Source organism: Phalaenopsis equestris, unplaced genomic scaffold, assembly GCF_001263595.1.
Source record: "Phalaenopsis equestris unplaced genomic scaffold, ASM126359v1 Scaffold001013, whole genome shotgun sequence".
Taxonomy (NCBI): Eukaryota; Viridiplantae; Streptophyta; class Magnoliopsida; order Asparagales; family Orchidaceae; genus Phalaenopsis; species Phalaenopsis equestris.
The window spans coordinates 902817-914851 of record NW_018165452.1 but is presented as its reverse complement, the minus strand read 5'-3'; the positions used below and the strand labels follow the sequence as shown (position 1 = coordinate 914851).

General features: G+C 30.4%; 2 protein-coding genes across 4 annotated transcripts in view; one reads left to right on the top strand and one right to left on the bottom strand.

Moving 5' to 3' along the window:
- The window catches only part of LOC110032712 (pentatricopeptide repeat-containing protein At1g06710, mitochondrial), a 16899-nt gene extending 7085 nt beyond the window's left edge, over positions 1-9814 (top strand). Inside the window, exons 3-4 of one of the 3 annotated variants that reach the window (XM_020736435.1) lie at positions 9217-9310; positions 9394-9814. The gene's annotated coding sequence lies outside the window, so the exon portion shown is untranslated. Of the gene's footprint in view, positions 1-9173; positions 9311-9393 lie in introns of all 3 variants that reach the window. The other 2 variants (XM_020736434.1, XM_020736437.1) reach the window with 2 other exon arrangements.
- A 682-nt stretch (positions 9815-10496) lies between these two features.
- The window catches only part of LOC110032713 (protein HEADING DATE 3A-like), a 2556-nt gene continuing 1017 nt past the window's right edge, over positions 10497-12035 (bottom strand). Inside the window, exons 3-5 of the mRNA XM_020736438.1 lie at positions 11472-11512; positions 11127-11343; positions 10497-10749 (exon numbers count right to left, since the gene is read on the bottom strand). Of these exons, the coding sequence (XP_020592097.1) occupies positions 10725-10749; positions 11127-11343; positions 11472-11512 (283 nt within the window). The 3' untranslated portion in view covers positions 10497-10724. The remainder of the gene's footprint in view (positions 10750-11126; positions 11344-11471; positions 11513-12035) is intronic.

Here is a 12035-nt window from a genome sequence, read left to right as displayed (position 1 = left end):
AAGTCTCAGAATTATTAGAGAAGAAAATAAAAAAAAGCTAAAGCTTCTTCTTCAATTGCTGAAAATGAAGAACCATCTTCTTCAAAAACTCTTACATAAGCGAAAATATTTACATGACAGATGTACAAAAAAGATAACAGAAATAACATGAATGACAACAATTATCTTTTTGTGAAGAGAGAGAGTTAATTCTCAGATTTATTTCCACATAATTGTAAAATATTAAGTTACTTATATCTATGTAAATACTGATGTAAAACTTGTCTCAGAATTATACAAATACAGTTTAATCCTTATGATATATTTAGAAGATGATAGTCTTTTAAAAGAAGTGCCAAAACCATTTATTGAAGCGGTGGATACCTTTCACCAAGTTGTCGAACATTGGAATTTATTTATCAAATTATATCAAACTCATTCTGAGATTATTTCCTTAAAACAAATTGGAATTAGCAGTGAATCTTGCACCCCAAAATACAAATCTATAGAAAAATTATTTCAGAGAGAAACAACTGAATAATTATACCAAATATGGATTGAAACGAAGAAAATTAGTCATTCAAATATTTGAGTATATTATTGCTCAGAAAAATTATTAATATACAGTCACTGTAAGCAACCTACTAAAAAGATACACAAATTAATGTATAAGAAGTGAATCTCAATTGTTAGCAAAAACAACTTAGCCGTCAACAAAGAGACAAAAATTATTCTTCTGTCAGAAATTACGAAAGAACACTCACAAATGTACGTACTGTAAGAAAAGAGATACGATACAAGAAATTCGAGAAAAAACTTCAAGCAATGAGTAGTTAGAGCCAGATGTAAGAAGATAAGCATAAAGACGTACTAATCAAGTATTCTCCAGCAGCTCACCATCTAAAGTAAAAGAATATTATGAGAATTATTTCGATAAAGTTAGATGCTCACTTATCACAAAAGAATATTCTGAGAATTATTCCGACAAATGCAAATGCCAAATTGCTCAGCTAGCCTGGAAAAACAACAACAATTATGTATTCCACTTAACAAATACATAAGCAATAACGAATATTGCGAGCTCTTCTCGTCTATTTAAAGCTTTTCCTTCTCTTGTTAGAGGCAGAGTGAATTAAATCTTATTTTCTCTTCTTATTCTTCTTTTGTTGTAATATAATGTCTTTTGGCCACAACGACTAAATATTATCTTTTTGCTCAGTGCCTGTAAATTTGTTTTTAATTTATTAATGGCTATTATTATTCTGCTCGTTTGTTTAAATATATATTTTATTCTGTCTTGATTCTTATCTTTTCTAGCTATACATAGGATACTAAACGAATTAATGCTGTGCTTTAAATCTCTAAAGTACTTACATAAGGTTGTGGTCTGTTAAGGACCTTAAGGGTCATGTTGAGCCTTAAATTTCTCTAGAAAACCACAAAGAAAAGTGTAAGATAAACCGGAGATTCTAAGGTCAAACCCTAGAATCGTAAGATATCAAACATGATAACATTATCTTAAACAATCTTCCGGAAGCGTAATGGACTCTTATACTTTATTAAAACAAAATTGCAGGCAGAAGAGTATGCATAATTTATTAATCGTGGAAGAAATAAGAAAGTTTGAAACATGATTAAAGAAATTTAAGAAAAATCTAAGAAATGAAATTAGAGAAATTGAAGAATTACAATATAGATTAAAAAATAATCTAAATTTAGAACATTCTCCTAAACGAAAATCTTTAAAAATAGGAGAAACTTCAAGTACTTCTAGAGCTTACAAAACCCAGAAATTCTTGGATAGTCTAATTAGACTAAATATAACTCTCATGGAAACATACAAGGATTTATACGTATTAACGAAATCATTTCAGTTGATGAACCATCTTCTTTTGAAAATGAGATAAAAGACATAAGTAATGTGTTAACCGAACACCAATTTATGACTACTCCAGTTAGTTATCCGTTTGTAGATACTCCTTCCTCTAATAGACCTATGGAATTACCATCCTCTTCCTCTACAAATGAAGCCAGTACAAGTCAAAATACAGGTTATTATCTTCGGTATTTACCTCCCAGCATTAAAAGAATTCCCACGTACAGATCTTATTTTTTTATATTTTCTTAAAGAATTTTTTTTTTACTTTTGCAGAGTAATTACATTTATTATTAGAGGAATAACATCTCCACTGATTTGAGACTAGGTTAGATTTCTCGCCACATAACGATTGTTTATATTGTTTATTTTACTTATGTAAAACTATATGCTGACATGCTTCTGCTAATTTTTCTAAAGCATAATGTATTTGACTTTCTAGAGTTATATCGTTTTGATGTTTTGTGGTAAACCCTTGGCTCCATATAATGTTATATGGTTCTGATAATTTGTAAAAATACATGTCTAAATATATTAGTCGGTCATCAACTAAATTATCATAAAAATATTTTAGATATTCACTTTTATATTCATTTAAATAACAAATGTTACAGGTGTTTAGAGTTGTTATTTTCTGCTTTGCTATGTCAGATTGATATTTTTGTTTTTTAGCTTCAGTAGTGTACCTAATTTTATATCCTAAAAATTCACTTTTGATATAGTCGCCATAAATAACTAGCCATCTTCTAGGTGTACTTATAGTTCTTTCTCCTAAACAAGTATCTCTAATAGTTTGTTTTTTATTATCTTTTAATCATAAAAACCATTTTTTAGCGATTCCAGTAAGTGTATTTTCTAGGAATCCAAAAACGTCTTCTCTTTTAGGTTATAATTATATGTGACTAAGCTATTTTTTATTACCCATTTATCAATTATTTCATTTATATTTTTACTACAATCTATGTTTTAGTAAATACCGTTTCCACTTATGGGTTCAAGTATATTATCTTGATTCCTGTTTTCTATTTTATTAGTTTTAGATGTGTATGTGGAAATTCTTTTAATGTTGGGAGGTAAGTACCAAGGATAAGAACCTGTATTTTAGCTTGTACTGACTTCATTTGTAGAGGACGAGGATGGTAATTCCATAGGTCTATTAGAGGAAGAAGTATCTACAAACAAATAATTAACTGGAGTGTTCATACATTTGTGTTCGGTTAACACAATAATCAAGTTTTTTATCTTATTTTCATTATGAGATGGTTCGTCAACTGAAATGATTTCGTTAATATGCATAGATCCTTGTATGTTTCCTTGAGTATTATATTTAGTCTGATTAGACCATCCAAGAATTTCTAGGTTTTGTAAGTTTTAGGAGTTAAAGTTTCTCATTTTTATAAAAATTTTCGTTCAGGAGAATTTTCTAAATTTAGATTATTTTTTAATCTCTATTGTAATTTTTCAATTTCTCTAATTTCATTTTTTAGATTTTTCTTAAATTTCCTTAATCCTATTTCAAGCTTTCTTATTTCTTCTTTCATGATTAATAAATTCTTCCTACTCTTCTGCCTGCAATTTTGTTTTTATAAAGTATAAGGGTACATTACGCTTCTGAAAGATTGTTTAAGATAATGTTATCCTATTTTGATATCTTACTATTTTAGGGTTTGACCTTAGATTCTCCGGTTCATCTTACACATTTTTTTGTGGTTTTCTAGAGAAAGTTAAGGCTCAGCAAGACACTCAAGGTCCTTAACAGACCACATCCTTATGTAAGTACTTCAGAGATTTAAAGTACAACATTAGTTCGTTTTCTACCATGTGCGTAGTTAGAAAAGATAAGAATCAAGACAGAATAAAATATAGATTTAAACAAACCAACAAAATAATAATAACCATTAGTACATTAAAAACAAACTTACAGATGTTGAGCAGGAAGATAATATTTAGCCGCTGTGGCCAACAAACATTATATTACAACAAATGGAGAATAAGAAGAGAAAATAAGACTTAATTCACTCTGTAACTAATAAGAAAAGGGAGAACTTTAAATAGACGAGAAGAGTTTGCAGTATTTGTCATTGCTTACGTATTTGTTAAGTGGAATAAATAATTGCTGCTGTCTTGCCAGGCTGGCTGAGCAATTTAGCATCTGCATTTGTCAGAATAATTCTCAGAATATTTTTTGTTGATAAGTGAACATTTGTTTTTGTCGGAATAATTCTCAGAATATTCTTTTACTTTAGATGGTGAGCTGCTGGAGAACAATTGATTAATACGTCTTTATGCTTATCTTCTTACATTTGACTCTCACTACTCATTGCTTCAAGTTTTTCTCGTATTCTTTGTATAGTATCTCTTTTCTGACAATACGTACATTTATGAATTTTCTCTTTCTGCAATTTCTGACAGAATACTTCTTTTGTCTCTTTGCTGACGGCTAAGTTGTTTTTGCTGACAATGGAGATCCACTTTTTATATATTAATTCATGAATCTTTTTAGTAGTCTTCTCACAGTGATTGTATATGAATAATTTTTCTTAACTCTAATATACTCAGATATTTGAATGATCAATTTTCTTTTTTTTAATCCATATTTGGTATAAGTCTTCGGCTATTAATCTCTGAAATAATTTTTCTGTAGGTTTGTATTTCAGGGTGTAAGATTTACTGCTAAATTGAATTTGCATCAAGGAAATAATCGCAGAATGAGTTTGATATAATTTGATAAATAAATTTCTATGTTTGACTACTTAGTGGAAAATATCCACTGCTTCAATAATTATCTTTGGTAATTTTTTTAGAAGATTATTATCATCTAAATATATCATATGGATTAATCCGCATTTGTATAATTCTGAGACAAGCTTTACATCAGTATTTCAATATATATAAGCAACTTGATATTTTCCAGTTGTATGGAAATAAATCTGAGAATTAACTATCTCTTCGTAAAAAAGATAATTTTGTCATTCCTGCGCTATTTCTGTAATCTTTTTTGTAGATGTGTCATGTAATACTTTTGCATATGTAGAGGTTGTTGAAGAAGATGTTTTTTCATTTTCAGTAATTGAAGAAGCTTTAGTTTTTTTTTTATTTTCTTCTGTAGTAATTCTGAGACTTGCAAAATCTCTAATTTTCTTTAATTCGGATAAATATGGTAACTCATTTTCTGGTATTTTCTCCAATGAGATACTTTTTTATTTTAATTAATTCATTTAGAATGTTATTGCCAAAAACAATTTTACATTATAAATTCCATAGTTGTAGATAAAAAATTTTCAGATAATTGGTTATATCTAGATTAGATTTTTCTTCAATCTCACTAACTATATCATAAGTATCTATATTTTCATCATTCATATTTATTTTCTGAATAATTCACGTGTTAGTAAAGATTTTTAACAAATTGATGCAGTGTAATTTACGCATCCTAAGAATCGGTTTAAGTTTTTTTATTACTTATTTGTTTAAAATTGTCTATTTTTGTTAATATGTGTTCTTGTAATTCAATAGAACTTTTATTTATTAAAAGTCCTAAAAATTCGATAGTGTTGGTTAGAAAGACTGCTTTCTTTTTATATATTGTTATACTATATTTTTGGGCTTTTTGAGCGAGGCGAGTTAAATGTTTTAAATGTTCAGTAATGATTTGATTAAATATTAAAATATCATCTACATATATAAGACAAAAATGTGATAATTCATTAAAAATATTACCCATTCTTTGCTGAAATATTTGACGAGCATTTTTTAAACAAAAAAAATATTACATTCCACTGATAATGTCATTGTGGTGTGCTAAATGCAGTAACTTCTTGACTATCAGAATGCATTTTAATTTGTCAGATACCTGATTTGTAGTCTAATTTAGAGAACAATTTGACTATTTTAATATAATTGATTAATACTTCTTTATTTGGTAAAAATATCCGTCGAATTTGGTTTTCTCATTAAGTTTTTTATAAATAATTACTAATATTGTTTTTCCTCTTATTTGTTCTGCATGATTTCGTACCAAAAAGACTGAAATACTATGTGGACTACCATTAGGCCCTATTAATTTAATAAAATTTGTTTTAATTTATTTATAAATATTAGTAAATTAAGATTATTTCAAAATTCCCATTATATTCTCTTAATTTACTTTATATAATTTCATGAGTTAATTATTTTTTTTTTAAAATTTAATAAAGGATACTAAAGTATATTTTCAAAAAAATTTCTAAAAATATAAGCTTATTAATTTCAATTAACACTATTAAAAATCATTAGCTTATTATATTTATTGCTATGCATGAAGCATATTAAAATATTAAAATTATCAATACAAGAAATACTAAATTAATATCCCAACCCTCTTAAAGCCTAAGGGATTATTTGATCTCTAGATGGCGATAAACGAAGGTAGATCTCATGAAATGAGTTAAATCTATGTGTGCATGTTTTGTAGTATACATAATTTATCATCTTTATGGAGTTTGCAATAAAATGATAGCCTGAGATTCACTTTTTTAATAACATATTTGTGTCTCTATATAAAAAAAATTCTTGAGTGGTTTGATGGAGAAGTGCATAGCAAGGAGAATTTACAAATGATTTTTGTTAATTTAGGAAAAAAAATTATGATAAGGTTCCACGAGAAGTTCTCTGGGGAGTTCTAGAAAAGAAAGGTGTTGATATGATTTATATTTAAGTCATTAAAGAAATGCATACTAGAGTTGTTATTTGTGTTCGAACAGATGGAGGATTGACCAAGTATTTTCCTATTTCAGTTGGATTACATCAAGGATCGACATTAAGTCCATGTCTTTTTTCTTTTATTATGGATGCTCTTACTGTACATTTACAGGAAGATGTACCTTAGTGTATGTTTTTCACTTATGATATTCTTCTTGTGGATAAGACTAGAGAGAGTTCAGGAAAACTTTAATTATCGAGTTTTATTGTAGAGTCTAATGATCGTCATTTGAGTAGATCTAAAAATGAATATATGTTATGTAATTTTAATAGTAGTAGATTTAGTGGCGGAGTTGTAACAAGGAGTAATTAAATCATTAAAAGGAGTGAAGGCTTTAGATATCTTGAGTTTTTTGTTCAGAGTTGTGGTGATATAGACGGGGATGTTATTAATAGAATTCAAGTTGGATGACTGATGTTATTAATAGAATTCAAGTTGTTTGGCTGAAGTGGAGGAATGCATCGGGGCCAATTGTGTTGTAGAAAAGTGCGGCTTAGACTTAAAGGAAAACTTTATAAGGTGGTGGTGAGACACGCAATGTTTTATTGTGCAGAATGTTGGCCTATAAAAGAGAAGTATACAAACTAAGTTAAGTGTTTTGAGATGAGAATGCTTAGGTGGATGAGTGGCTTTATACTTAGGGGTGCATTTTTTTCCGCTTCTCGGTTAGATTTTTGAACCAAATCCGATCCTGGTTAAAACCGCGGTGCAGATTTCACCCTGCTAGCGACCGTGACTTCCTTCTCGTGTCCGCATTCAAACATCCGAATTTGCATGTTTGAAATATTCCGTGTTGCTTACTACATTCTTGCTTCTAGTATTCTGTCCAACGTTTCTTTGTACAACAATTACAATTAGGGGAATTTAAAAAAAATAGAAAAACTGAGCTTGGCATTCCAGTTGTTTGAAGGTACACTAAATATTTTTAAATTTGATATCCTACCTTGTTTTGTATGGAAATGATAACCATGAGTAATGCTCTGGAAACCTACTAAGAACTAGTATGAAGAATCTTTGATAAATCTTTAAGTAGAACTTCAAATGTAAAATAAAAAAAAAGTTTGTTTTACTGAAGCTAAGCAAAATATGTTGCAACATAACGTCTATTGATAATTTACTCCAAACCTTCCTCCTTTGTTGCTATCAAATGCATTTTCTTATAGTTAAATATGAGCAAAGGGTGTTTCAGATTTTTATCCTCAAAACAAACTTTCAAAACTGAATTTTTCAAATAAAAACAATTGCTTCTGAAAAACTAGTAATTAAACTGCAGATTTTCCACAACAATTTTTGAACTGAGATTTCATACAACGACAGCTGAAACAAATGCACCCTTAGAGCAAAATACGAAACAAATATATCCGTGAAAGGTTTGGTGCAGCTCCAGCGGCAGACAAGATTAGATAGTCATCTTAGATGATTTGGTCACATTAAACGTCGACCATCTAATTATCCGATTAGGAGAGTAGTTATTTTAGATTTGACTTCTATTTAAGAAAGGTAGAGGTAGACCTAAAAAGACCTCGGCATATTGTATAAAAACATGATCTTAGTTTATTAGAATTAAATGAAAATAAGACACTCAATAGGACACAATGGAGAAAAAGGATTTATGTGGCAAATACCACTTAGTGAGATAAAGGCTTCTTGTTGTGGCTGTTTCTATATAAAAATTTTTAGATTTTTTGAAGCATATTTAATATATTTTAAATTTACATAAATAAAAAATATTAGTTCTTATAAAAAATCATATTATATTTTAAATTAGACTTCATTTCTATTCAATTGGATTCATTGGATTTTGTTAGATGTGCTATCATAGATTAGTTGACATACTTTTAATTAACATTGAATTTGTTATGCTTTCTTAAAGCATCAGTTATTTTTATTAAAAATTGTGTCAACCTAAGCAGGTGCCGAACCTCTAACTCTTATTAGTTTTTTACTTTTGTAATTTCTTTAATTTACATGTGTTTTCCTGCAAATTAAAAACTTCAATTCCACACATGTAAATTTTTGCAATTCTAAATAATTTAAAGAAATGCCCATTCATCATCCCTCCTAGTTTGCCATACACTTCATTGGCTTGCTTGCTTGCTTGATGATATGCACTAAGTTTCACTCTCTATGAATTGATAAGCAAGCATATGATTTTTTTGACAGCCAATTTACTCAGGCCATACACTCTTTATTAGGCTTTCTTCCTTTGTATCATTTGAATCTTTAGTCAAACCACTCTTTCTCTGATCTCTGTCATCATTCAAGAGCTTTTTACAATCAACTATTTAAGCTTATTAAAAAAATTGGGGCATTTACATAGACACCAGCCAGTCCCACGTATTTACATATATAGCACGTAAACTTTACTTTTTTACATTTATACCACCCGAATGTTTCATATCACATAAAAATACCACTTTTTTAACTTTTAAAAAGTGAATACACCTTTTCATTCATAGGAAAAGTAATATATATGTAAAACTTGAATTTTATGTGTACATAATTAACTACATACGAATTGAGTGCTCTGTTTATAAATTATTCAATAACATTTAGGTTTTGATGCTTGGTTTCCAGGTTCATTTTAATTTTTACAGCTAACCGATGCACGGTCCTTTAGGTGTAAGAAATTTCAGATTGGCTCATGTTCTCAGACAGAGATCGTAGCTCAGGATCATTTGAACAAAAGTGCTGTTGGTTTTCTTTATTTCTGGGTATGCAAAAATGTGATAATTTTGACCTTTATCTTTGTTCTTTTTGGGTGATGAAAATGGAATCTGATACTCATTGAATGCAGGATTCAATAAATATACTTGAATGGTGATCTGAAGTTGAAGTGAACAAGCACCTGTGGTTGCCAGAAGTGTTTTTGAGAGGTTTGAATTGGCTGATAAGCTCTGTGGAGATCTTTTTCAGAGCAGAAGATGGTAGCTAAAGGTTTTCTTGCCATGCCAGCGCCTTGAGCAATGACTCCTTTGCCATTTTAGCTGTCTGAAAGGGTGTTTAGAGGAATTGAGCAGGATACGCCTGCTTGGCCTCGTTCTGAGGTGTTCTCTTACATTCATGGCGGTGCTTTCAATATTGAGACATGGAGCATGGGAAGCTTAGATTTATCTTTGTTGTTTTGTATGGTTGAACCGTGAGTCTCTGAAAACCAGCGCCAGTGCTCTTATTTTTTGGATATGTTAACCGGTTCTTAGATCTATTAAAAGCTTGGACATTCTGCAATAAATTCCATGTATTTATTTATTTATTTATTTTTGGTTGGGGTGGGGGGAGGGAGGGAGGGAGGTATTCTTTGACATTTACTTGCATACCACACAATTCTTATGTATTTACATATCTAAAATCAGTTTGATATTTACATTTATATAATACATTCGTGTCATAACCTTTACACGAAAAGATCATTTTTAAAAAGATAGTAATATGATATTTTTGGTTGTAATGTTAAAGATTTGAGTGTTATGCTTATAATTATTGAAGTCTAGTTATTTGATGTATAAATACGTAAGAATTGCATGGTTTGCATGTAATTGCCTTTTTTTTTTCAAAATTTGTTTTACGGAAGTTCTTTGCATGGGTGGGATTTTCTATAGCTTGTTGCTATTTACGCTCAAAGAACATGTTCTTAAGTGAAAGCAGGCTCTATTTTCTTATTGAATGTAAAGCTCAAATTTTCGGCAGTACGCTGCTTCCCAAGTTGTTCTGTATGGTTATGCACAATCCATTTAAGGTAATGACAATCTCAAAGATGATTAATGATCTGTTCCTGCCTGGATTAAGATTTTCTAAAAATGTTGAAGACTTTCAACTGAGTATAAAATTACAAAAGCAGCTTAATATTCCATTTCCTGGCAAAAAGCAAGCCCTTTATTTTCAAACCCCTATGCCCTTGTACACTTAAATGGCAACAAGAGCTTTCTTACAGCAGTGCTAAGCTATTCCAGAAACCTTTTCTGAACCATGGGAAGGACTTCGAAGCACAGTAGAAAATCTGGCAAATATTTCTTCTCTTTTTAGTATGAAATATAAACTAGCAAATTAAAATAAAGAAGGCAGACATGTACTGCTGTCGTAGCGTCTTAAACCGTTAGGTGCACCTTCTTGACAATTCAGACGAACAAGTCAACTCCATCCACTGGCAACATACCTTCACGCAATATGACATTCATTGAGTGTAGTTCTCCTCATAAGTAATGATGTAAATTTAAATTCATAGAATGATGCATGATGATTTTGCTAAGATGTCACATGATTTAATAATAAGAATTCATATTTCTCTTTATATATAAAATTAATATGCTTGTAGGTTTTGTAATGAAATTGAGGGATAAGACAAGGAAATAAAGCATAGGAAAATTTGTATTGATGCCAATTAATTAATCTGAATAAACCACTCGTTAGTAATGTGTAAATATTATCATGCTGCAAGTAATGCTTAGTAACAACACCCTTGTAGCAACAAAGTTCGTATTTATTTGTTGATTTTATGACCATATTAAAAGTCATCCATATATGTTCTTATACCTTCTGCCTCCACAGCCATTTTCCCTCTGGCAGTTAAAGTACGTGGCAGCCACCGGCGAGCCGAGGTTGTAAAACTGTGCGAAGTCTCTGGTATTGAAGTTCTGACGCCATCCAGGTGCGTAGATAGTTTGCTGGACAGATTGCCTAAACAATATGAATACTATTCGATGGATCCCAGCCGTTGGATTCGGGCTTTCATAGGAGACCACTTCATTTCCTGAAATTATATGCATGATCGAAGGTGAGCTGCAGCTTCTGTACTCTATCTTTTAACAGAAAATGGATATATTTGACAAATGAATTCATTTGTGGGTGTAATTTGTTACACAGTAAGCTATCACTCACCAAAACTTGTAGTTGTAGTTTCAGGGATGTCTGTCACCAACCTAAGATATCAATCATGGAAGTTAGTACTGTTACTGATTGATTTCTGATACAACTTTATGGAATTTAAGGAACATAATATATATATTCGAGATTGAAATTTTTAGTTCATCGATAATAATTTTTTTATCAAAAAATGTCTATTTGCTACATATATTTAGACGCACAAATATATATATATATATATATATATCAAAGGAATGACCGGAGGCTATTATACGAGCCCCGACCATCCCTCGTGCGCCCAAGAATTTGAGTACCACATCATGCACTGAGGGAGAATTGAACCCCACACCAGAGGGGACTTAAAACTGATAAGCAGATGCCCGATATATATATATATATAAGGTTGATCGCCGATCAAACCCATAGTTTGACCGAGGGGCGGGCCCTCGTTCTTGAAGATTTGCAATTCGATTATACGCAGGGATCAAACTTTCGACCCAAAGGACTTGCAACAAATGCCGCAACCAATGAGTCAGACTAAGACACAACGGTGCATATATATATATATATATATATATA